The following is a 26542-nucleotide window of genomic DNA, read 5'->3' as shown; positions in this document are numbered from 1 at the left end:
GGATTCTGTAGTATCTTTTAGATGGTTGCAATAACCAAAAGGTAAGAAATTTACATTCCTATTATTATAAATAAATAAACGCATAATGAGGTGACATAACATCTTCATCACAATTTATCAAATTCTCTCTCCTTCGCACAGCACCTCTCTCTCCCACCCTATAATTTTTAAGTTAAATAGACCTACAACAAAATTCAATATAATATTAATACCAAATGAGATTTGGCTCAGACAATGGTTGAGAGGGAGAGATCAGGTCTTGGCACTACAAGAAAAAGACTCTTTTGCGACCCTCTATTTACGACAGAGGTCGACCTCTGGCACGACATCCGCCTATGGGAAGCCTTATTCGACGGCGAGAGGCCCTTCGTCTCGCACATCCTCGCCTCCTTTGCCGCTTCGGACGACATCGTCCTGGAAACTACTAGGATATTTGATATTGCCCAACCTATGCTGAATTTACTTGCACGTCTCTCTTGATACTTATACCGGATAAATTTTTGGTAAATATCGACAAATGTAATTTATTTATCATGCTACATCGATATATTTGTTGGTTAAATTACTTCTTTATGTCGAGTCGAGATCTAGAACTTGTACGAGTTGATGTGTAATTTATTTATCATGCTACATTGACATATGTTCAAATATGTACCACAACGAGATAGAAGCAAACGTTTTTGGTAAAAAGAAACTCTCCTTGAGTGGTTGGGGATGGATGAAGTGTGGAAATTTACATAATAAGCTGGCATACGTTGATTAGGCCAGTAATTTTTCGAGGTAGCGTGCTTGCTGCACTTACATACGAATTTGAAACTTTGACCACCTGGATTAGAGCAGTCTGAAATACACATCAAGATTGAAAAATATGCTTCCACACCAAACTATGAATAAAGATTTGAAGAATCGACAAAACTCAGTACATATGAAAATAACGTGAAAAACATGCATGTACTTCTATATTAGTTTTGCAGTTTTAAAAGAAACAATTTTGACAAATCATACACAAATGTATTATAAACGAATTTAAAATTTTCAAACAATTAAAGATACGTCACTTACATTTAGGAAACCAAAACGGTACACCAATTGCAAAATATCAAATCCGTTGCAGCCGGTTCGGCCACGTGGATAACGGTCTCTCCTTCGAGCTGGGTACAGAGACGGTTAGTGACTTCTCCATTTGATACAGCCGGTTCGGCCACGTGGATAACGGTCTTTCCTTCGAGCTGGGTACAAAGGCGATAGTGACTTCTCCATACTCAGCTCCTCTCTCTGCTGAAGCTCTGATTCTCTCTCTCTCTCTCTCTCTCTCTCTCTCTCTCTTCTCTCTGCTTTCTTGATTTTTCTTGCTATGGGAGGCGGTGACGATCAATGCAGCGAAATGCTTCCTAATGTTGAAGAAATGGCAGGTCTCCATCTCTCTCTCTCTCTCTCTCTCTTTCTCTCTTTCTCTCTTTTTCTCTCGTTCGTTTTCTTTATATTTCTTTCCATTGTTTTGGAAGGCGGTGACGCTCGATCCGAAGAAATCTCTCTCTCTCTCTCTCTCTCTCTCTCTCTCTCTTTCTCTCTCTCTCTCAAAATGTTTATTTATTTTTCTTTCAAATTGTTTTGGAAGGCGGTGTCGCGCGATCCGAAGAAATGATTCCTAATGTTGAAGAAATGCTTCCTAATGTTGAAGAAATGGCGAGGCCCCGTGTCTGGTAGGACTGACTCACTTGCTTATTTACTATCATATGTGTATAAATTCAGCTTCTTGGAATTTGAGAAATGACTTGATATATTTATGTGATTTTAAACCCTTTAAATTTTAATTTGGCTGGCTACAACTCCATCTGTTTCCCAATCGAAGCATTATTTTGTGTGCTTGCCCTGATTCTTGGTTCTGGGCTCCTGACCAAAAACTATGTCAGGAACATTCGGCAAGAAGACACGCATTCTGCCAATGTGCCCGTGTTCATGCACCTGGGCAAGAGGATTTTCAGGCTTGGCGAAGCAACCCGCCAGCAGCTGACAAGCTGGAATGATGTACACAACATTTTGGTCAGGTTGGATGACGGCTATGTGCGAAGGTGCAGACTTAGATTTGAAGTGAAGTATTCCTCCTGGTCGCTGAAGAAACGCTATGCCTCGGGGTCTACAGGGAGGATGCCTGGAACTGCCTTCAAGGTTGGGGAGCCCGCGAGGCGCAGGGGTGAGATAGCTAAGATGAGGGAGCATTTGTTTGCAATCCACATGTTTCAGGTTAAAAGGTACGTCTCTGAACATCTTGCTTGCTTGATTTCATTTGCTTAATTCCCTTTTAAGTTTTAATAATTTGTATCATGTGGGTTTTTAACTGACTGTAGTTTTCTTTTTCTTTTTCAAGGGTGCTGCCATCGCGAGGTGTGCGTGACATGATCGAGATCGATATCGAGTGATGGCTGCGTACGTTTCAGATGTTACCTTTATCTGAAAAACAATTATATACTTTTACTTCTTCTTATGATTACCATTTATAACTTTTACTTCGCATTCGTATTCGACTTTTTAGTATGAGTTTACCTTTTACTTCCTATTTGATTCTTTCGAATTACTTTGAAAATATAGGGTTTTGCTTCGAATTAGTTTTCAAGTTAAGATTGGTTTCGTTTCTTCAATTTAGGGTTTTTCGTTTCTAGGGTTGGTGAAATTTGTGGTTTTTTGTTTTTAAGTAATATTTATGTGGTAATGTGATATGAGCAAATTTAGGAAGAAAAAGAATTCTTAACGGGTCATAACGGGGTAAAATGACCCGACTTGTTAAGAATCCGTACGTTAAGATAATGGATGTAACATGACATGAACCTTTAAGATAACATGTATTATACGAAAACGACACGAACACGGCAAATATGGAACTTTTGCCTGGCTTTGGTGTAGGGGTGGTAATCTGCGACTCTAGTTGAGGGTTGGTCTCGAATTGGTTATCAAAAAGGTTTACAAAATATTGATTTTGAGACCAATTCAATTCAGATTGTTTCCGCATTGATGATCCTTCTACTTCGACTGTTCGTCTCGAATTGGTGATAGAAAGAGGTTTTAAAAAAAAAAAAAAAAGGGTCATTAGTTAGATTTGAGGGGGGGGGGGGGGGGGGGGGGGGGGTGGTGTGGGAATCGAACTTGGGCGAAGTATGCTAATCTCTATACTGTGCGGAGCTAAGGATCTTCTATAATGTTCCTAGTTGAAATATTATTTTTCTGCCTTGTATTATTGCATAAACACATGTCTATGCCCACATCTATGCTTATTTTGCACAAATCAATTTCCACATTCGCGGGTAAATGTTTTACATAATTACTAGATGAGTAGTGGTCTTCAACTAAAGGGTGATGCTAGGGAAGCTAAATTTGAACAAATTTTTAGTTGTGACGGGAATACAGGTGGTACACCACATGTTTTTATGTAAGTAGTGAAAATTTTTATTTTTTAAGTTATTAATTTTTTAACACACATCCCACCATTTATATAGCAACACGTGGTGTACCACCCCGTGTGACGGTCACATTGAAAAATCTCTCCTAAATTTGTAAACTAAATGATGTGTCACCAATAGGAATTAGTACGTTTATCAATGCTTAAGTAACAACCTAATCATCACCTTCCATGTCATTTAGTTAATTTGTAAACTAAATGATGTGTCATCATTAGGAAATACCACGTTTATCAATGCTTATGTAATAACTCAACCATCGTCTTTCATGTCATTTAGTTTGCAAAATTTTATCTACAAATTTAGTTTACGTAGCATTACCCTCAACTAAAACAAGCCAAAATCCGATCTCTCTTCCGCCCAACATCCCAAACCCTGAACTCTTTCTTCATCCAACTAAAATACCCCAAAAATTAACTTTCACATTCTTCCACATTCCAGGAGGAACAATATTTTTTTTCAAAAAAGAAAATTACAAATAAAACCGACCGACCAAACCAAATCATACCCAATCACTCTACATAATATATTCTCTTTTTCTTTTCTTTTTTTGGGGGGGGGGGGGGGGGGGAGGGGGAGGGAACTAAAATACCCCAAAAATTAACTTTCACATTCTTCCACATTCCAGGAGGAACAATATTTTTTTTCAAAAAAGAAAATTACAAACCGACCGACCAAACCAAATCATACCCAATCACTCTACATAATATATTCTCTTTTTCTTTTCTTTTTTGGGTGGTGGGGGGGAATTGATATTTGATCCACGCACAAAACTATGATTTGTAAATAAAATAATAAATAATAAAAATATGTTGCAGTCTTAATTTGGTTAGAAAAGTGATTGCATAAATCATATTAGGATTCTGTGGTATCTTTTAGATAGTTGTAATAACTAAAAGGTAAGCAATTTACATTCCTACTATTATAAATAAATAAACGAATAATAAGGTGACATAACATCCACATTACAATTCATCAAATTCTCTCTCCTTCGTGTTGCATCTCTCTCTCCCACCCTATAATTTTTCAGTTAAATAGGCATACACCAAAATTCAATATAACATTAATACCAAATGAGACCTGGCACTGTCAATGGTTGGGAGGGAGAGATCGGGTCTTGGGGTGTTAATTCAATTATTTTGGTAAAATTAATTTGTTGGGTGGACTTGCACGGGGAGAGTAGCAAAGTGAAAGAGAGTAGCAAAGTGAAAGCGAGTTTGGGCTAGAGCAATCCCAGGATGGGTGACCTCTTGGGAAGTTGCTCGTGAGTTCCCAGAAACAAAATCGTGAGAGTGTGTTTGGGGCCCAAACCGGACAATATCGTGTTACGATGGAGTCGAGCCAGAGATGTGATGGGGGCCCGGGGCGGGATGTGACAATTATCATTGCACATATCATTCCAACTATATAATAGAAAATTACTAATATACATTATAAAAAGTACCTAATATTATCAACCCAAGCTAGCAAACCATGCCAATCTGAAATTCGTAGACGAGGAGTTTTGCAATTTGCAGTCGCCAATCGGGTTTTGCAGACGTCTCAAAATGCAGTCTCACATTTGGCTGCAAAATAGAGCCATAAATCCATTATCAAACTGCAATAAAAAATAAATCCATTAAAAAGAAAGAGGCCAAATCGGAGGAGAGGCCAGACCGCAATCATTCCAACAAACATATATTGTAAAAATTAATAAATTACTAAGAAAAGAGTCAGAAAACCAAATATATAATATCAAATAATACCTCTCGTCCAAAATATATATATATATATATATAGCGAATAATACCTAATAATGACTTTATGATCTGTGAGGTGTCACGACGCGACTTCCAAGTTGCGAAGAAGGAATACGAAGATAAGAGTCAGACTCAGAAGACGCGACTTCTGGGTTTGCAAATTTTTATTTATTTTGTCTTATATATCCCCACATTTGTTAGTATAGCAAATTTTGGTGCCCCATAACATTCTGGGCCCTGGACAGTTGCACTGTCTGCACTGGGCCATGACGGAGCTTGTGACACACCCCGTCCCGAAGGAGGGTATGCTGGCCGTCACGTGAGAGTGACGTAACCATTTGCACAGTTCGGAAGCTTTAAAATATACTACTTCTAAAATGCAACACCCGAAGGTGAGTCCTTATTTGGTCCATTCTGTCAGAACTCCGTTGAATTTCCTCGTAGTCACCACACCTTTGCAATTCTTGAACCTGGAGGGGCGCAAAACAAAGTTGAGTGGGTCAGTAAAACAATTCTTTTCCAATTCTAAACACTTCTCAAAACTTTGTAACCCCTCGCCGTAAAACAAGTATAATTTCCCAGAAAATAAACATATATACGTATGTATAGATATGTCAATCATGTTCCATGATATGCCATTCATGCTCACAATATGCCATTCATGCTTAAGAATATGCCACAATAGAATCTCATAATAAATGTAAATGCTCAAGCGTAATCACATCACAATATATAATCTGGCAGCCGGGAGTCACCTAACGTGACATGTACCGCTGCACTTAGAGCTCCACGCTCAACTCAATCACTGAATCTGCACACGAGTCGGAACCACCTAACGTGGTCTGCACGACAAGCTGGGTGTAATATATATGTATGCTCTAGTGCTACGATCACGTGAAGCTGTGCGATAAATCGCGGGTCACCTACAAGTCGGAACCACCTAATGTGGTCTCCACGACAGGCTTGCACCTAACTTGGATCCAAGACGAGCATGCGGTGCTGGTGAACATACACGTGAAGGCTGTGCCCTGGCCTTGGACGGGAGCACTAACACCGGGGGTGCAGATTATGAGCTCTCTAATCCTCTCAACCTACTACTGCATAACAACATGAATACCACTTACCTGGCACTTACCTGTGCGTCCACAGCACCAATACACATATATAAATGTATGCCACTACTAATGCATGTGATGATAGTATTTCAATCGTAGCTTACCTGGGCCTCCTCAGCACCATGCAACAGTATGCATAATTATGGTAATGCACATATTAAAATATGATGCATATATGACAGGATAATTAATTCGTATTTCTTTTAAAATACGTTTCTGGGAAATACGTCAAGCATACGTATATATATATATATATACTGAAAAATAACTGCCCACTCACTGATCACATCGACGTCTCATAGGTCCCTGAGCCTCCCCTAGATTGGTTACATTCTTCTTCTGTATAATTTTCACCTATACAAAAAGTAACCAAATTGACGTTATTTAACGCACATACACCAAACATTCGTCCATAACTTTCTCATACGTTGCTCAATTTGGGTGTATGAATATACCACGGTGATCTACACGACGTCACGAACGCGTGACAATTTTCAGAACTCAATTTGGAGCTCTCACGCGCCCCCCACGCGCACTGTTCACGCGCTGCCCACGCGCGCGTCTTCTTCCTCGCGTCGCCGGACTGGTTTCGCCGGAGATAGTGTTTTGCCGGAATTTCTGGGTAAATTTCAAAGTGTCATAACTTCTTCATTTCTTAACCATTTTCGACGTACTATATATCAAAATGAAGGTATTAACGAGACGAACACATCCATACCTGTCTCGACCCCTAACTCGCCGTGGTTTCGCCGGAAAAAGCCCCGACAGCTCCGGCCAAACTTTGAACTTGTCATTCTCCGTGTTCCTATGTCCATTTTTCACGTAATTTATACCAAAATGAAGCCCTAATCATAATCTACCACGTTGGACTAGTTTTAGGGCCTAAAAACAACGGAATCAAACTTTTCCAAAAATACGAAAATTCGGCCGGACTTACAGTTCGTGATCCCGACGTCCAAATCCTTCAAACGAAGCACTCCGAGCTTCCTTAGGACCTCACCAAGCTTCCTACAAGCTTCAAAATCCCAGAAAACATCAAGTTTTACGTGTGCATGAACAGTGCACACGCACAGTGAAATTGAAATCCATGTTTTCCGAAGTGAAACTCACCTAAAATTGGTACCATCGTGTTCGTGTGGTCCTCAGGAGAATGATGGTGGTCTTAGATCCTTCGTTGGTATAGTTTTGGGGTGGTTTGTGGGTGGTCTGTGTGAGTTCGAAGGAGAGAGAGAGAACTCTCAGAGAATGAGAGATTTGTGAGGGAGGAGAGAGAGAGAGACAAGGCACGGGAATGAGGGAGAGATTTGAGGGAGGTGGGATCCTACCCAATCCCCAAATCATCAAGTTACAACATATTTTACGCCCCTTAGTCCCGTTTAAGGGCATTTTCATAACTTCACGTCCTCGGAATTAAAATTCTGGGACGGGTTGTGACAGCTTGCCAATACCCGAAATCTAGGTAATGTGCAAGAAGGCGGAAGCCTCATTCTGGACCGCCGAAGAGGTCGACCTCTGCCACGACATCCGCCTATGGGAAGCCTTATTCGACGGCGAGAGGCCCTTCGTCTCGCACATCCTCGCCTTCTTTGCCGCTTCGGACGACATCGTCCTTGAAACTACTAGGATATTTGATATTGCCCAACCTATGTTGAATTTACTTGCAAGTCTCTCTTGATACTTATACCGGATAAATTTTTGGTAAATATCGACAAATGTAATTTATTTATCATGCTACATTGATATATTTGTTAGTTAAATTCCTTCTTTATGTCGAGTCGAGATCTAGACCTTGTACGTGCATGTGCCTAATAATTACCGTTTTGGAGGTCTAGTTACGAAAACATATGTTCAAACATGTACCACAAAGAGATAGAAGCAAACGTTTTTGGTAAAAAGAAACTCTCCTTGCGTGGTTAGGGATGGATGAAGTGTGGAAATTTACATAATAAGCTCACATACGTTGATTAGGTCAGTAATTTTTCGAGGTAGTGTGCTTGCTGCACTTACATACGAATTTGAAACTTTGACCACCTGCATTAGAGCAGTCTGAAATACATATCAAGATTGAAAAATATGCTTCCACACCAAACTATGAATAAAGATTTGAAGAATCGACAAAACTCAGTACATATGAAAATAACGTGAAAAACATGCATGTACGTCTATATTGGTTTTGCAGAGTTTTAAGAGAAACAATTTTAACAAATCATAAAAAAAATGTATTATAAACGAATTTAAAATTTTAAAACAATTTAAGATAGGTCACTTACATTTAGGAAACCAAAACGGTACACCAATTGCAAAATATCAAATCCGTTGCAGCCGGTTCCACGTGGATAACCGTCTCTCCTTCGAGCTGGGTACAAAGGCGGTTAGTGACTTCTCCATACTCAGCTCCTCTCTCTGCTGAAGCTCTGATCCTTCGAGCTGGGTACAAAACGTGGCCCTTTTGCCTGGCTTTGGTCTCGAATTGGTTATCAAAAAGGTTTACTAAATATTGATTTTGAGAGCAATTTAATTCAGATTGTTTCCGCATTGATGATCCTTCTACTTCGACTGTTCGTCTCGAATTGGTGATAGAAAGGGATTTAAAAAAAAAAAAAAAAAAAAGAAAAAAAAAAGGTCATTAGTTAGATTTGAGGATGGGGGGAATCGAACTTCGGTGAGGTGAGAGTTTTCTTGGCTCTAGTGCCACTGCAAATATGTCCCCATCCTCGAAAAAGAGACGGAAAAAGAAAAAAAAAATTAAAAAAAAAGGTTGAGTTGGATTAGGAGAGTAAACTAAATGGAATGAGGACCTCGGGCGTATAAAGCTTATTGGAGGGGTCCCAACATCAATCAAAACTCCTGACTCTTAAAGGACTTTAATTAATCTCTCCCTCCTTGGACTTGAAAACCCTAACTTAAGGCTAAAGAAATTGATCACATCATCTGGATTCCGCTAGCTTCTCAGTCACAGTTTTCAGAAGGAGCAAAGGGTTGATCAAAACCGATCGATCAGCTGCAGCACCGCACCACACCATCTTCACATGCTAACAGTGCGTAACACTTAAATAATTACTCCCTCTCTCTCTCTCTCTCTCTCTCTCTCTCTCTCTCCTTGTTTTTAATTGTTATTGTTATTATTTTGTAATTCTGATTGTAGTACGTACCCGATGTTTTGATATGAATTGATTGTGAAATCTTCAACACTACCTCTTCCGAGATTTTTAGATATACTAACAAATATTTTAGATTTCTTGAATTTTAACCGCTGGAGGATCTTAAGGGATATTGAACGGTTTGAGCATATGGGCTTCCACTAGTTCCGAGGGAGAGTATATATAGGGTTTAGGGTTAAACATATTGTTTGTTTGCTTTTCAAGTTTTCGCTAAGTCGTGATTATTCAGCTTTCTCTAAGAATACTGAAAGCTAATGATTATGCATGCAACGCATGGCAGTAGGAATGAATGGGCATGACCAGCTAATCATGGATTTCGATGAGGACGAATACATTAGCGACGACGACAATGTTGACGACGACGACGGATACTTTAGCGGCATCGAGGAAGAGGACGACTACTTTGGAGACGAATACCACTGCGACCAGTACTACTGCTTCGAGTTCGGCCAAGATCTCAAGTTTGAGAAGATGTTATTTCCTGAGGGGACGATCAAAGAGTGGGTTGCTAAAGATGAAGTGCGAAGATTTATAGCTGAGAAATTCAAAAAATTTCTACTCACCTTTGTCAATCATCACAGTAAAAATGTTCAGCAGCAGCATGATGAAACTGAAGTTGAGTACGTGCGCCTCATCAATCAGATGGTGTCAGGTAAACATCAATATATATATATATATATATATATATATATAAGTATATGTATATTGTCCCTCTTAAAAATCTGGATCACAAAGATAAAAGATTTATGCTCCATTTGTTTTGTTGCAGCCAACAAGTGTAGTCTGGTGATCAATTACGAGCAGCTTCTCCCCGTTCAAATCCAAATTGCCCGTTGGATGATCAAATCCCCCCGACTTATTCTGGAAACCTTTGAAGATGCTGCCAAAAATGTTGTGCTTAATTTACACCCAAACTACAAAAATGTCCATCCAAGCATCTACGTTCGCATAACCAACCTCCGCAAGTGCGTTTCCATTCGCAACATTAGGTATTTATGGAACAACCACTCTCATTTTTTCACCTTGCCTTTGGGCAACCAATTTTACTTTAGTGGCTATTGTCCGTCTTTTTTGATGATATTGATTTCAATTTTGTTCCCGAATCTCTAACATGATGTTGTTGAACGCAGCGAAACCCATTTGGATGCCTTGATTTGCATTCGAGGGCTTGTGACCCGATGCTCTAACATATTTCCTAAGTTGCAACAGGTAATTAATTAGGCCTTGTTTGGTAGTGTTTTAGAACGAGTAAAAATACAAAACCTTGCCTTGTTTTTAGCTAAAAAAAAAAAACTTTCTAACAACAAAAAATGCTTCTGAAATCATTTGGCAGAAAGAGGTTGAAAGTGTTTAAATTATTCAATTCCGTTTGTTTCTTGCATTAGGCAACATCGTCGTCCAGGAATTATCAGATACTCACACTCCAAGAGAGCTCCGGAAGTGTGCCTGCATGTCGACTTCCGAGATGCGTGGAAGTGATAGTATCGAATGATCTGATTGATTCTGCCCTTTCTGGGGACGAGATAGTGAGATATACTTATTCCTCCCCACCTTGATTGATTTGTTTGCTTTAATGCCCATTTAGCTTGTTATTTGTTTCAGTGAATGAATATTTACTCACCTTATTATGTTTCTATATACCTCCTTAATTAATTTTGATTTATATTTCTAATTATAGGAGGTCACCGGCATTTATACAGATAAATTCGACTTATCGTTGAATGCAAACAATGGAACTCCGGAGTTTGCCACTGTGGTTGAAGCAAATTATATCGCCAAGACCAAGAGCCGGGATTGATGATTAGGCATCTCCATATCCATCTCCGTCGCGGTCGCCTTACAATGCAAGAAAAGAAGTCGTTTTGATTCTTAAAAGTTAACATGAAATGGGTATTTCGAACTTGGAAATTCGTCTATTATGTTATTCATATTAATGCAAATCGTCAATGCATTCATTATTTGTGAGCAATTAGATAACACTTTGAACCCATCTCTCGATTTCCGTTTGAAATTCACTGTTCCGCATGCTGGATCCTTTACCATTCCATGTTCTTCCCGAAAATGGGCTAATCTCTATATTGTGCGAAGCTAAGCATCTTCTATAATGTTCCTAGTTGAAATATTATTTTTCTGCCTAGTATTATTGCATAAACTCGTGTCTATACCCAGATCTATGCTTATATTGCACAAATCAATTTCCACATTCGCGGGTAAATGGTTTACATAATTACTAGATTAGTAGTGGGCTTCAACTAAAGGGCGATGCTAGGGAGACTAAATTTGTAAACTAAATGATGTGTCATCAATAGGAACGAGCACGTTTATCAATGTTTCAGTAACAACTCAATCATCACCTTCCATGTCATTTATTTAGTTTGTAAACTAAATGATGTGTCATCAATAGGAGATACCACGTTTATCAGTGCTTATGTAATAATCAACCATTGTCTTCCATGCCATTGAGTTTGCAAAATTTTATGTACAAATTAAGTTTACCTAGCATTACCCTAAACTAAAACAAGCCAAAATCCAATCTCTCTTCCGCCCAACATCCCAAACCCTGAACTCTGTCTTCATCCAACTAAAATCCCCCAAAAAATAACTTTCACATTCTTCCGCATTCCAAGAGGAACAATATTTAAATTGAAAAAAAGAAAAAGAAAATTACAAATGAAACCGACCTACCAAACCAAATCATATCCAATCACTCTACATAATACATCCTCTCTTTTTTTTGGTGGGGGGAGGGGTGGGGGGAATTGGTATTTGATCCTTACACCGCACCGCTTTCTCTCCCACCCTATAATTTTTCAGTTAAATAGACCTACAACAAAATTCAATATAATATTAATACCAAATGAGATTTGGCTCAGACAATGGTTGAGAGGGAGAGATCGGGTCTTGGCACTACAAGAAAAAGACTCTTTTGCGACCCTCTATTTGCGACAGAGCACACACGTCACATCCCGGTCCGGGCCCCCACCACATCCCGGGCTCGACTCCACCGTAGCACGATATTGTTCGCTTTGTGCCCCGACCATGCCCTCACGTTTTTGTTTTTGGGAACTCACACGATAACTTTCCGATGGGTCACCCATCCTAGGAATGCTCTCGTGCTCTACTCGCTTAACTTCGGAGTTCCTACGAAACCCGAAACCAGTGAGCTCCCGAAAGGCCTCGTGCTAGGTGGAGATGGGAATATACATATAAGGATCACTCCCCTGGGCGATGTGGGATGTCACAACACAACCATCGCAAATTCTTAGTAATATAGATCGTAAGGTTTTTTGGAAAAAAACTTTTGCGACTCTACTTTAGGTAATGTCGCAAAAGATGACATTTGATACGACACCCTCCCCAAAATTTTTAATTTGGCGTCTGGTTTTTCATAGCACGCCCTATCTTTCGATGAAACGTATTTCACCGCTTTCAATTTTTGGTAAAGTTAGAAAGAACTAGAAGCTAAAATGTTGATCATACAACATTTAATGTTTTTGCCCATTTGAATAAGGGTAGTTTCTTTGATGGACAATTGTCTCTAAGTTTCCGGAATTAGATAGAGGAATCAAAACGCATCCATAAAGCAAATTATTTGATCATTCATTAGCCTTTAAGTTGCTATTGGTGTGAAAAAAGTATGCATTGTTAGGTATTTGGAAGCAAAATTGGGGTTCTTATGAGACTTGAGTTTGGGTCTTCTATGTAAGTAAGTTTAAAATAAACTTGCAATGTAATTTTAGGTTATAATACCAAAATTGAGTTTTTCCCGCCAAGAAAGAACGAGGGAGATAAAATGTTGAGCATACAACATTTAATGTTTTTGCACTTGTTTCTTTATTTATAATGCACTTGTTAGCCCCTTCTTGTTTTAGAAATAGTAGTTTTCTACTCGTGTAGATAATTACAGAGGATGAACACTTGGTCAAACTACCTCTTGTAAGACATTACTTTTGTAGTATTGTGTTTAGATGAACTCTCCCAACTGTTTTAGCTACGTGTACTACTTTGCAACCTACGTCAAGGACGATCTAGTCTCTTATGCGCACCATTAGGGTCTGTAGGAGAGAATTTCCGATCAAGAACATTCTTCGTTTGTCGTGCTCTGGCGATCTCATGCAAATAATTCCCAACAATGCATACTTTTTTCCACACGAAAAGCAGCTCAAACCCTAATGAATGATCAAATAACTTGATCTATTCGCACATTTCGATACCTCTATCTAATTCCGGAAACTTCAAGACAAACAAGCACCAAAGCATTACCCTTACCCAAATCCCTGCATTTATGCATGAATTTATCGATTTCGAGACATGGGTTCTACTAAAATCGAAAATTAAGCAACACCCATTTGATCAATTTAACTTTAAAATCAAAATCCGTACGAAAAAAACCACATGCGATTGAGATTTTATTCATGTTCTATCACCACAACACCTAACAAGAAAAAAAAGACCAGAACAGCGAATGATTCGAAGAAGGAAAGGAATCTGTGGATCTCAATTTAATTTAATTATGGTATTCAATTGAGTATTTTAATCTGATTCAGGATTTTGGTTCACAAAGTTGATTTCTTTACACAATCTGAATTTTTTGTGTGGAACCCACTTTCGTAATCGTATTTAGATTAATTTTTCATTTAATTGTTGTTTTGTTAAATCTGAATAGTGATTGATACTATATGTTAATTGTCAAGATTAATACTTTGGAGAATTTGGGGTTTTTGGTTTTATGACATTCCTTTCGCTAACATTGTTTGTGTGATGATTAGTCATTGCAAGCCAGTGTCGAAGGAGGAGCGAAATGGTTGGTTAATAAATTCAAAGGTTAGTTTTCTCCGCTGGCTCTGTTTACTTGCATTGTCTGTTAAAGTAAACCTCACATAATGTTGTTTATATGACTGATTTTACGAGTCCTGAAAGTTCGGACATTGTAGTTGTATTAATTCATGGGGTTTATATGTAATACGTCTAAGTAGTGGCAATGAAAAGTGAGTTAGCGATCGCGGATTCTGGCCAAAGTATCGGTGAGCTCGAGTTGTAGAACGCGTTGTGGTTGAGGTTATGCCCGAGATGGTATGTTCCTTAATCTTAATTATGCTGGGTAGATATGTGTATATTTATACAACCCTTTTCCTATGGCTTTAACTTGCTCAGGCTCTCGAAAATGTCGTATGTGGAGTACAAGTAAGTAACTTGCTGCTGGGGTTTCTTGAAATAGCCCAACTTTACAAGGCAAAAGAAAAAATAGCGAGTTCTATAAGTTGTATTTGTGCTGTCGTGGAGGGCGGAATGGTGCTTCCAAGGTCTAGGTTTTGGATTGTATAAACTGCTATCCTCATGGGTGAACTAGTACTATATTCGTTCACTGATTTTTTGGGCAACAGAGTCATTACTGGTGTAGTAAATTGAAAAGAATTGAAGATCATCTCGGTGAGTATTTTTTGCTATCTTAAGCTGCTTTGCTTCTTTGTTTTTAGATAGTTATTATTCTAGTTAGGGTCTTGCTTTTGTCATTCGAATCAGGGTTCCACTTCATTCTTGTTTTTTGTTCTGTTGTCGATCCATAGTACTACAGTGAAGTAATCTTGATTTGTATTGCTAGAATGAAATAAGATTGTTCTTTGTTTTAGATAGCTACCCCTTCCCTTACTTATCTTGATTTGTATTGCTACAATGAAATAAGATTGTTGTTTTTTCATTTGCGTTTTTTATATATGTTCAGGGATTATTCGGATGATGTACGCAACACATGATACAGATGCTTGTAAGTTGACGAAGAGGGAACCAGATTATCTACCTGTAAGAATGTCACTGCATCGAATACGTATATTTTCTTCTTTGCATCCCAACATATAGGATCTTGTCATGTTTTTTCTTTTACAATCAGCATTTTACCAAAATAAAAAGTACACGGAAGAAGGGGGATTGCTCGTGAAGTTCTAAGATTGGTCTTGATTGTATCATGGTTTACACAAATTGGTTGCCTATGTATATGAAAATGTTCTCGCATGGTTTGCACAGATGGGAGTGCACACTTGTTACTGCAAAGGGGAACTCTTTTTTGTTCATAGCTTGTCTTATACGAAAGTGTTCTTTCATGGTTTTAATGCCCATCCTGTGCTTCTGACTGCAGATTCTTTGTTCGTGGTGATGGGCCTTTTGGAGCGCTTGCCTAGTTTATTGGTGTTCAACTCGGTAACTTTCACATTCGATTGTATTTCAAGAACACTCGTACCTCCGATTGGTGAGCAGAGATGCATTTCTTTTCTTTTTGTTTCCCAAATTATTTGCAGACTTTGTGTTTGTAATAACTCTAATTCTTGCACTGTTGCCGAGGTGGACATACCTCTGTTTTAATTTGAGCCTCTATTCAAAGGACTGAGAGTAGAGCTGCTGCAAGGGGTGACATAATTTCTCGCAGGTTCGAGGGGAGGAAGTTAGTTGTCGAACTAACTTCCTAGCAAGGAGTGACATATTTCCTGTAGGATTGTAGACGGTATAAATGTTTAAATACTGGAAGTGAAATATTTTCTTTAATATCAAAGAAACCAAATAAGTGTTTTTTTGTTTTGTGAATTATGAATTATATCAATGCTTTTGGATTTTATTTAAGTTTGAACCTGCAGTAGAATTTCAAATGAAACAATTTGGTGAAGCTGTTAAAAATAATATCATTGTGGCATCTCATTTGACGATCCATTTATTTTTTTTATTTTTATAAACCTGAGGCCACTTATTTGCGACGCGTAAGTTGACGTCGCAAATCCGTAGTTAATACTATTTGCGACGCGCTTAAAGCGTTGTATATAATCGACCAAACATTTACGACGCCACTTTGTTGCGACGCGTTGCTACCCGTCGCAGGCCTGTCGTAAAAGGACTATTGCGACGCTTTTAGCCGCTTTCGCAACGCTTTTTGTCCGTCCAAAAAGGCCCATTTTTTTGTAGTGTGGGGTGTTAATTCAATTATTTTGGTAAATTTAATTTGTTGGGTGGAAGTTCTTGCACGGGGAGAGTAGCAAAGTGAAAGAGAGAAGGGTAGAAGAGTCACTTTCTCACTATAGCATTGCTCGTTAATTTGTGCCTAATTAATCAAAATATTTTATTGAGGTTCAAAACAATAATCGATCACTGATATATGACTAACTTACAAAGATTTCATTGATTTTGAATAAATAATTTTAGCTCCAAATTCCTTTACTTTCTCACACAGTACGTAATCCGGATATATATCTATATAGGATCGGTATCAAATTTAAATATACCAATACCGCAAGGAGTTAGTTCTCTCGCTAATTTTAATCCCTTGTTTCACAAGTAAGCCCTTAGATGTGTTGGACTTAATCTCTAACCGGACTACAAGAAAACCGATAACTCTAACTTAGTCTTTAGCCTATATATACCATTCATATGTTCGTATGATCAGAACTCCAAAACCAACAAGATCGTCTTTAAGGAGCAATGGATTCGAAAGCAAAACGCCAAACTCCTCCTGGAGATAGGATCAGTGAATTACCGGATGCAATTCTTTGTCACTTACTTTCGTTCCTTCCAACTTTACATGCCGTGCGGACCACGATTTTGTCTACAAGATGGAACAACGTATGGTGTACCAGTGCTCCCATTAGCCTACAGTTTGATAGCAGAGATTTTTCTTCTGGACCTCAACAACAAACGAGGTTTATGAGATTTGTTGACTGCGTGATTAAATTATGCGGCTCATCATGCAACATTAGAAGACTATGTCTTCACTGTCACTCTTTCGCTTTCAAAGATGAAGATTTCTCTCGCATTCATAGATGGATATCCACTGCCATAAAAAACAATGTCATTGACCTTGATCTTTATTTGTTTAGTAATAATAATTATGATTCCTTCGAGAAATTTGAAATGCCTCCTAGCGTTTTCCAGTGCAGATCATTGGTGAGTCTGAAGTTGGACACAAATTGTCTTACCTATAGTCCATCTACATCAGGTTGTTTCCCAAGCCTCAAGTACCTTCATGTTACGTTTCGGGACTATATTAATGAGAGAAGGGTAAAGATCTTTCTGAACTGCCCTGCTCTTGAAGATTTGACTATAGTTGAAAACGTGGGTGGAGATGTTTTGGAACTTAACATCTCCGCACCTCAGCTGAAGACGTTAACAACTGATAATCTCGACTGCAAGTTTTTCGTTGATGCCCCGAGACTTGAAAACCTCAATGTCAACATCGATTGGCCTTCTTTGACGTCGAATTATGTTTTGGACAATTCTAAATCTTTGGTCAAGGCCAAAGTTCACGTCAAATATATAGCACCAAAACATAAGCATCGATATCCATCTTATGTTCCCAATATATCTAAGTTACTTGCAGGTACTTCAAGTGTTAAATATTTAACATTTTTAGCTCCTCAGTATCTGGAAGCACGCTATCTGCCGGATTATGAGAATCTGAACCAACTGGAGTTAGATCTTCGTTGCTTTTGCTGGGACCTTGTAATAGAGTTGCTCAAGAAATGTCCTAGTATGAAACACTTGATCTTAAACCTTCATCGTACGGCATGGAATCACGATTACAAGCCAGTCAATCCACCAACGCTTGTGCCGGGGTGTCTCTCGTCACACCTTAAGACTGTCTCTATGCGTGGATTCCACGGAGAACAGGAGGAGGTTCAAGTGCTCAAGTACTTGTTAAACTACGGTGAGGTTTTGAATAAGATTACTATTTCTACAAGGAATTTCGTAGGTAATCCCGCATGTCTTACAAAAGAGGACTTGTGCAAGGAAATTTTGTTGTTTCAAAAGGGTTCAGAGACATGCCAAGTTGAAGTTATCTAGAAGAATGCAAGCAGTTTTAGCCTCTCTGGTAAGAGAAGGGCCGGGTTCGTATACTCTCAAAGTTGTAATTTAGACATCATGATATTTTCTTATTGTGAATGCAATTACGCTCCAAAAGCGTTTTAATTTTTATAAATAAATGTGAACTAGAGATTCGTGCAACACACATTTTTCGAGAGTTGTATATATATATATATATATTAGATTCACATTTTTACGTGGACATGTTGTCATGACAAATATTATATGACGTCCTATTTAGTAAAATCTAAATTCTGAAAATTGTTGAGGCAAATTTGGAAAACAATATAACAGCCGGCCTCGTAATCATCATCTTTTTACCACTTTTTGTTTTTCTTGTTTCCTAATCTATTTACAATAACAAGGAGAACATGATTCCTTAATTCTAGGCTAATTACAACATAAGAAGCCATGTTGGACAAAGGACTAAACCCTAGCTTTGTATTGTACCTGGAGTAAAACTCTAAACCCTAGTTGACTAGAGGATTGGACTTGTGTTGATGGGATTCCCGATAGCCTCCAATCTCTCAATCGAGAGAAAAGGATGTAAAACTATTGCGATATGGATATCGCTTGGTCCATGCTGAATTTTTGGTAAAATGTCGAGTGGAGATCCACATCCTGTGTGTACGTGCTTTTGACCAAGCGAGAGAAAAGGATTGACTCCTCCTCGAGGCTTCATTTGTCAGTGATAGAATGGAATGACTAAACGCACCGTCTTTGAGTTTGCACTCAATCCGAATTAAGCCCAATAACATCTTCGGCACACGGGGCAAAAGCCCAAAATCATAACTTGACAGAAATAAGTTTGGATTAGGTCCAAACATAGACTTTGATTCTAACCCCAAATCCTTGCGGCATTTGTTTTCCATTTTCTTTCGTTGACATTTCGGGACGGTTCGTGAACGACTTCATCAAAACTCCATTTAATAATTAATAGTGGAATGTTTTTAATAAAAAAAAAAAAGTAACATTCTGAAAATTACAATTTTTTCCTGGAATAGATTCATTCTTGAAACGTTTCTAACTAAGGAATGTTAATTGACACACCCCGACCCAGAGTGTTAACTTGAATTCCGAATCGAGCTATGTCGGCCGAAGTCATAAAGTGTAGCGAGGTGGAAAATGTGAGTAAATTTAAACCTAAAAATGCCTAAATGCGAGAGTGTGCTTGTGAGCGGGAATGAACCCATTTCACAAGTGATGTCAAAGCATAAGTAAAGTAAGTAGAATGAAAATTATACAAACGAAGGGAATCTCCTACACCAAGATTTGCCAAGAATCCTCATCAACACGAAAGCTCTGCTACTAAAACCTGGAGGGCGAAAAACAAGGGTGAGTGTGCCTAAAAATAAAGCTTTGTAAAAACCTTTTCGAAAACATAATAACCCCTCGCCATAAAACAAGTATAGTTTTCAAAAAATAACATACTATGTATATTATGAAAATACTTACCATAACCTCAATATCTCCAGATTTCAATACTTCACAATATTTTGAAAATAAACAACTAAGTTCCGGTAATCACATAATCTCGCATAAACAAACATATCGTATCGAGTGCTCATTCACATATGCTGACACACGAGTTCATGCAGAGGTATTCTGACATGAACATGACTGGGTGCAATAATGATTTATGCTCTAGTACTACAATCATGTGAAGATAAGCGATATGCGCATCACATACGAGTCCTAATTGCCTATAGCAATCTAGGACAGGACTGGCACCTACAGTGGATCCAAAGTGAGCGTGACGTGAAGCCTGGCCCTGGTCCAGGCGAGTACAAATGCTAGTGTAGCACACGATGAGTAGATAACGTAAATATGGTCATGCCACAATAATTCAATAACTTTAGTCAACATAATACTATCCATAGCCGTACATTTAATTAAAGCATCCACTATAGTCCTCTTACATGAGCATCCCGCAGGATTATTTTATAATTTCCCAATCGTAAGACATTTCTCATACACGTTAGTTTAATTATGGCATCACGTAGAAAATTCAATACTAAATATAGATACATCGAAACTCAATAAATACAAATACCATATAAAAGAAAAGACCCACTCACATATACAAGGCCGCAGCCGTTCGGACTATGAAGGCCAGAGTCTCCGATAGGAATCGCACCTAAGCATCATATTGGGACCCATTAATAAAACTCAACTAGAACGATTAAACATCGGAAAACGGAGTGCGGATTTGGAATCATGGCGGCGAAATACACTAGGAATGGTTCCAGGCAATTTTCGTAAAAAGTCAACGATCAACCTTAAAAAGTCAACCGAGCCGCGGCGGTCAATTACGTTAAAACTTCGGAATTTCACTAAATGGATGTCCAAAATGGACTCGAGGCATCGAAATTAGCCTAGGAAGATTTTAGAGAAAATTTCGTAAAAGTCAACACAAGGAATATTCTAAAGAATATCCCAAGAAAATTCCAGGTTCCAGATGCATTTTTGGAAATAGGCCGAATCGAGTCAACTGGCTGAAGGTTTGGGCCGGTTCATAGATTCGACTTGGGCCTTTTTATTTCCTCGATTGCCGCTGCAACCGTTGAGAGCTGGGTATTTTGGCCAGGAAACTACCACGGCTCTGTTTAGCTCCAAAAACTCAACCAAAACTCGCCATTTAAATACCATAGTGTAGCTAGGAAAGTAGGGATTTGAGTCATGCCGATATTGGGTCAAGTAGTGGTCGGAAAATAGCCTGCAACCCGCGGGTCCTTTGCTAGAAAACTGGAGAGATTTCCCCGAGTTTGTTCTGCATTCAACCATCACTTCAAACTTTTAAAAATATTTTAATCGTACTAAAAAATGTGATTTGAAAAAGTTTAAGGAGTTTTCGAAGTTTACCCTCGTCGGAGAAATTCTTGAACTGTGGCGGTGCCACTGTGCATCGATAAGGAAAATGAAGAGAGAGTGGCCACGTCCAAGGCTTTGGGTTATGTGACTCCGTCATCATTTGTTGAGAAAGAGTTCGTGAATGAGGTGTTCTTCAGAAAAGATGGTGTGTGGTGGCAGGTGTTGCCGTCGGTGTTGCAAAAGAGAGACTCGGGAGGGAAGTGAGGGAGAAGAGAGAGAGTGCTTGAGAAAGTTGGGTGAGAATGCCATGCGGAAGAGAAGGAAAGGTGAGTTCGGTGTGAGTATGGGTCCCACTGCCAGAAAAATAATAAAATATTAAAAATATCCCCAAATATTAATAAAATAATAAAAGTAATAATTTCTTAAAAAAAAATATTTCGGATTAGTAAATCCGTGAAATTTTAACCGTAAGTCCTATTTTGGTTCCACATGCACCTACGCGTTCGTACCGTCGAGTACTTCAAGAATACGGTAAAATAATAACTCATACGTATCACAAAATGACGGTCAACAAAAATCAACAATCTCGTCTCCAGGGGCATTTTCATCAATTTCATCTTTTTAAAATTAATAAAATCGTAAAATTAGGGACGGGATGTTGCATTAATTGGTAATGAGTTTACATTGGTTGATAATGAATTAATTGGTAAGAAAATTAATATAAAGACAAAGTTAAGAAAAGTTAATTGTTAATGGAAGGGAGGCAAACTATTTATACCAAATTTTGCAAACCACATGACGTGGTTATTGATAATTTAGATTGTTATTTAAATATTGATTAACGTATTTGTTTTTCATTGATGACATATCAAATGATCAACGTATTTGTTTTTCATTGATATTTGATCCTCGCACAAAACTATGACTTGTAAATAAAATAATAAATAATAAAAATATGTTGCAGTCTTAATTTGGTTAGAAATGTGGTTGCGTAAATCATATTGGGATTCTGTAGTATCTTTTAGATGGTTGCAATAACCAAAAGGTAAGAAATTTACATTCCTATTATTATAAATAAATAAACGCATAATGAGGTGACATAACATCTTCATCACAATTTATCAAATTCTCTCTCCTTCGCACAGCACCTCTCTCTCCCACCCTATAATTTTTAAGTTAAATAGACCTACAACAAAATTCAATATAATATTAATACCAAATGAGATTTGGCTCAGACAATGGTTGAGAGGGAGAGATCAGGTCTTGGCACTACAAGAAAAAGACTCTTTTGCGACCCTCTATTTACGACAGAGGTCGACCTCTGGCACGACATCCGCCTATGGGAAGCCTTATTCGACGGCGAGAGGCCCTTCGTCTCGCACATCCTCGCCTCCTTTGCCGCTTCGGACGACATCGTCCTGGAAACTACTAGGATATTTGATATTGCCCAACCTATGCTGAATTTACTTGCACGTCTCTCTTGATACTTATACCGGATAAATTTTTGGTAAATATCGACAAATGTAATTTATTTATCATGCTACATCGATATATTTGTTGGTTAAATTACTTCTTTATGTCGAGTCGAGATCTAGAACTTGTACGAGTTGATGTGTAATTTATTTATCATGCTACATTGACATATGTTCAAATATGTACCACAACGAGATAGAAGCAAACGTTTTTGGTAAAAAGAAACTCTCCTTGAGTGGTTGGGGATGGATGAAGTGTGGAAATTTACATAATAAGCTGGCATACGTTGATTAGGCCAGTAATTTTTCGAGGTAGCGTGCTTGCTGCACTTACATACGAATTTGAAACTTTGACCACCTGGATTAGAGCAGTCTGAAATACACATCAAGATTGAAAAATATGCTTCCACACCAAACTATGAATAAAGATTTGAAGAATCGACAAAACTCAGTACATATGAAAATAACGTGAAAAACATGCATGTACTTCTATATTAGTTTTGCAGTTTTAAAAGAAACAATTTTGACAAATCATACACAAATGTATTATAAACGAATTTAAAATTTTCAAACAATTAAAGATACGTCACTTACATTTAGGAAACCAAAACGGTACACCAATTGCAAAATATCAAATCCGTTGCAGCCGGTTCGGCCACGTGGATAACGGTCTCTCCTTCGAGCTGGGTACAGAGACGGTTAGTGACTTCTCCATTTGATACAGCCGGTTCGGCCACGTGGATAACGGTCTTTCCTTCGAGCTGGGTACAAAGGCGATAGTGACTTCTCCATACTCAGCTCCTCTCTCTGCTGAAGCTCTGATTCTCTCTCTCTCTCTCTCTCTCTCTCTCTCTCTTCTCTCTGCTTTCTTGATTTTTCTTGCTATGGGAGGCGGTGACGATCAATGCAGCGAAATGCTTCCTAATGTTGAAGAAATGGCAGGTCTCCATCTCTCTCTCTCTCTCTCTCTTTCTCTCTTTCTCTCTTTTTCTCTCGTTCGTTTTCTTTATATTTCTTTCCATTGTTTTGGAAGGCGGTGACGCTCGATCCGAAGAAATCTCTCTCTCTCTCTCTCTCTCTCTCTCTCTCTTTCTCTCTCTCTCTCAAAATGTTTATTTATTTTTCTTTCAAATTGTTTTGGAAGGCGGTGTCGCGCGATCCGAAGAAATGATTCCTAATGTTGAAGAAATGCTTCCTAATGTTGAAGAAATGGCGAGGCCCCGTGTCTGGTAGGACTGACTCACTTGCTTATTTACTATCATATGTGTATAAATTCAGCTTCTTGGAATTTGAGAAATGACTTGATATATTTATGTGATTTTAAACCCTTTAAATTTTAATTTGGCTGGCTACAACTCCATCTGTTTCCCAATCGAAGCATTATTTTGTGTGCTTGCCCTGATTCTTGGTTCTGGGCTCCTGACCAAAAACTATGTCAGGAACATTCGGCAAGAAGACACGCATTCTGCCAATGTGCCCGTGTTCATGCACCTGGGCAAGAGGATTTTCAGGCTTGGCGAAGCAACCCGCCAGCAGCTGACAAGCTGGAATGATGTACACAACATTTTGGTCAGGTTGGATGACGGCTATGTGCGAAGGTGCAGACTTAGATTTGAAGTGAAGTATTCCTCCTGGTCGCTGAAGAAACGCTATGCCTCGGGGTCTACAGGGAGGATGCCTGGAACTGCCTTCAAGGTTGGGGAGCCCGCGAGGCGCAGGGGTGAGATAGCTAAGATGAGGGAGCATTTGTTTGCAATCCACATGTTTCAGGTTAAAAGGTACGTCTCTGAACATCTTGCTTGCTTGATTTCATTTGCTTAATTCCCTTTTAAGTTTTAATAATTTGTATCATGTGGGTTTTTAACTGACTGTAGTTTTCTTTTTCTTTTTCAAGGGTGCTGCCATCGCGAGGTGTGCGTGACATGATCGAGATCGATATCGAGTGATGGCTGCGTACGTTTCAGATGTTACCTTTATCTGAAAAACAATTATATACTTTTACTTCTTCTTATGATTACCATTTATAACTTTTACTTCGCATTCGTATTCGACTTTTTAGTATGAGTTTACCTTTTACTTCCTATTTGATTCTTTCGAATTACTTTGAAAATATAGGGTTTTGCTTCGAATTAGTTTTCAAGTTAAGATTGGTTTCGTTTCTTCAATTTAGGGTTTTTCGTTTCTAGGGTTGGTGAAATTTGTGGTTTTTTGTTTTTAAGTAATATTTATGTGGTAATGTGATATGAGCAAATTTAGGAAGAAAAAGAATTCTTAACGGGTCATAACGGGGTAAAATGACCCGACTTGTTAAGAATCCGTACGTTAAGATAATGGATGTAACATGACATGAACCTTTAAGATAACATGTATTATACGAAAACGACACGAACACGGCAAATATGGAACTTTTGCCTGGCTTTGGTGTAGGGGTGGTAATCTGCGACTCTAGTTGAGGGTTGGTCTCGAATTGGTTATCAAAAAGGTTTACAAAATATTGATTTTGAGACCAATTCAATTCAGATTGTTTCCGCATTGATGATCCTTCTACTTCGACTGTTCGTCTTGAATTGGTGATAGAAAGAGGTTTTAAAAAAAAAAAAAAAAGGGTCATTAGTTAGATTTGGGGGGGGGGGGGGGGGGGGGGGGGTGGTGTGGGAATCGAACTTGGGCGAAGTATGCTAATCTCTATACTGTGCGGAGCTAAGGATCTTCTATAATGTTCCTAGTTGAAATATTATTTTTCTGCCTTGTATTATTGCATAAACACATGTCTATGCCCACATCTATGCTTATTTTGCACAAATCAATTTCCACATTCGCGGGTAAATGTTTTACATAATTACTAGATGAGTAGTGGTCTTCAACTAAAGGGTGATGCTAGGGAAGCTAAATTTGAACAAATTTTTAGTTGTGACGGGAATACAGGTGGTACACCACATGTTTTTATGTAAGTAGTGAAAATTTTTATTTTTTAAGTTATTAATTTTTTAACACACATCCCACCATTTATATAGCAACACGTGGTGTACCACCCCGTGTGACGGTCACATTGAAAAATCTCTCCTAAATTTGTAAACTAAATGATGTGTCACCAATAGGAATTAGTACGTTTATCAATGCTTAAGTAACAACCTAATCATCACCTTCCATGTCATTTAGTTAATTTGTAAACTAAATGATGTGTCATCATTAGGAAATACCACGTTTATCAATGCTTATGTAATAACTCAACCATCGTCTTTCATGTCATTTAGTTTGCAAAATTTTATCTACAAATTTAGTTTACGTAGCATTACCCTCAACTAAAACAAGCCAAAATCCGATCTCTCTTCCGCCCAACATCCCAAACCCTGAACTCTTTCTTCATCCAACTAAAATACCCCAAAAATTAACTTTCACATTCTTCCACATTCCAGGAGGAACAATATTTTTTTTCAAAAAAGAAAATTACAAATAAAACCGACCGACCAAACCAAATCATACCCAATCACTCTACATAATATATTCTCTTTTTCTTTTCTTTTTTTTTGGGGGGGGGGGGGAGGGGGAGGGAACTAAAATACCCCAAAAATTAACTTTCACATTCTTCCACATTCCAGGAGGAACAATATTTTTTTTCAAAAAAGAAAATTACAAATAAAACCGACCGACCAAACCAAATCATACCCAATCACTCTACATAATATATTCTCTTTTTCTTTTCTTTTTTGGGTGGTGGGGGGGAATTGATATTTGATCCACGCACAAAACTATGATTTGTAAATAAAATAATAAATAATAAAAATATGTTGCAGTCTTAATTTGGTTAGAAAAGTGATTGCATAAATCATATTAGGATTCTGTGGTATCTTTTAGATAGTTGTAATAACTAAAAGGTAAGCAATTTACATTCCTACTATTATAAATAAATAAACGAATAATAAGGTGACATAACATCCACATTACAATTCA

At 38.3% G+C, this 26542-nt stretch overlaps 2 protein-coding genes across 2 annotated transcripts; both read left to right on the top strand.

The window, feature by feature from the left end:
* Nucleotides 1–9740: 9740 nt before the first annotated feature.
* On the top strand, nucleotides 9741–11265 carry LOC137739208 (DNA replication licensing factor MCM2-like). Its single transcript, XM_068478755.1, has 5 exons — nucleotides 9741–10119; nucleotides 10237–10456; nucleotides 10598–10676; nucleotides 10853–10993; nucleotides 11146–11265. Exons 1-5 carry the CDS (start codon nucleotides 9741–9743, stop codon nucleotides 11263–11265), a joined length of 939 nt encoding a protein of 312 aa, XP_068334856.1.
* Nucleotides 11266–16928: 5663 nt separating this feature from the next.
* LOC137739206 (F-box/FBD/LRR-repeat protein At5g22660-like) lies at nucleotides 16929–18287 on the top strand. Its single transcript, XM_068478753.1, has one exon. The coding sequence runs from the start codon at nucleotides 16929–16931 to the stop codon at nucleotides 18285–18287; it is 1359 nt and encodes a 452-aa protein (XP_068334854.1).
* The last annotated feature ends 8255 nt before the right edge of the window (nucleotides 18288–26542 follow it).

Source organism: Pyrus communis, chromosome 7, assembly GCF_963583255.1.
Source record: "Pyrus communis chromosome 7, drPyrComm1.1, whole genome shotgun sequence".
Taxonomy (NCBI): domain Eukaryota; kingdom Viridiplantae; phylum Streptophyta; class Magnoliopsida; order Rosales; family Rosaceae; genus Pyrus; species Pyrus communis.
This window is presented reverse-complemented; position numbering and strand designations above follow the sequence as displayed.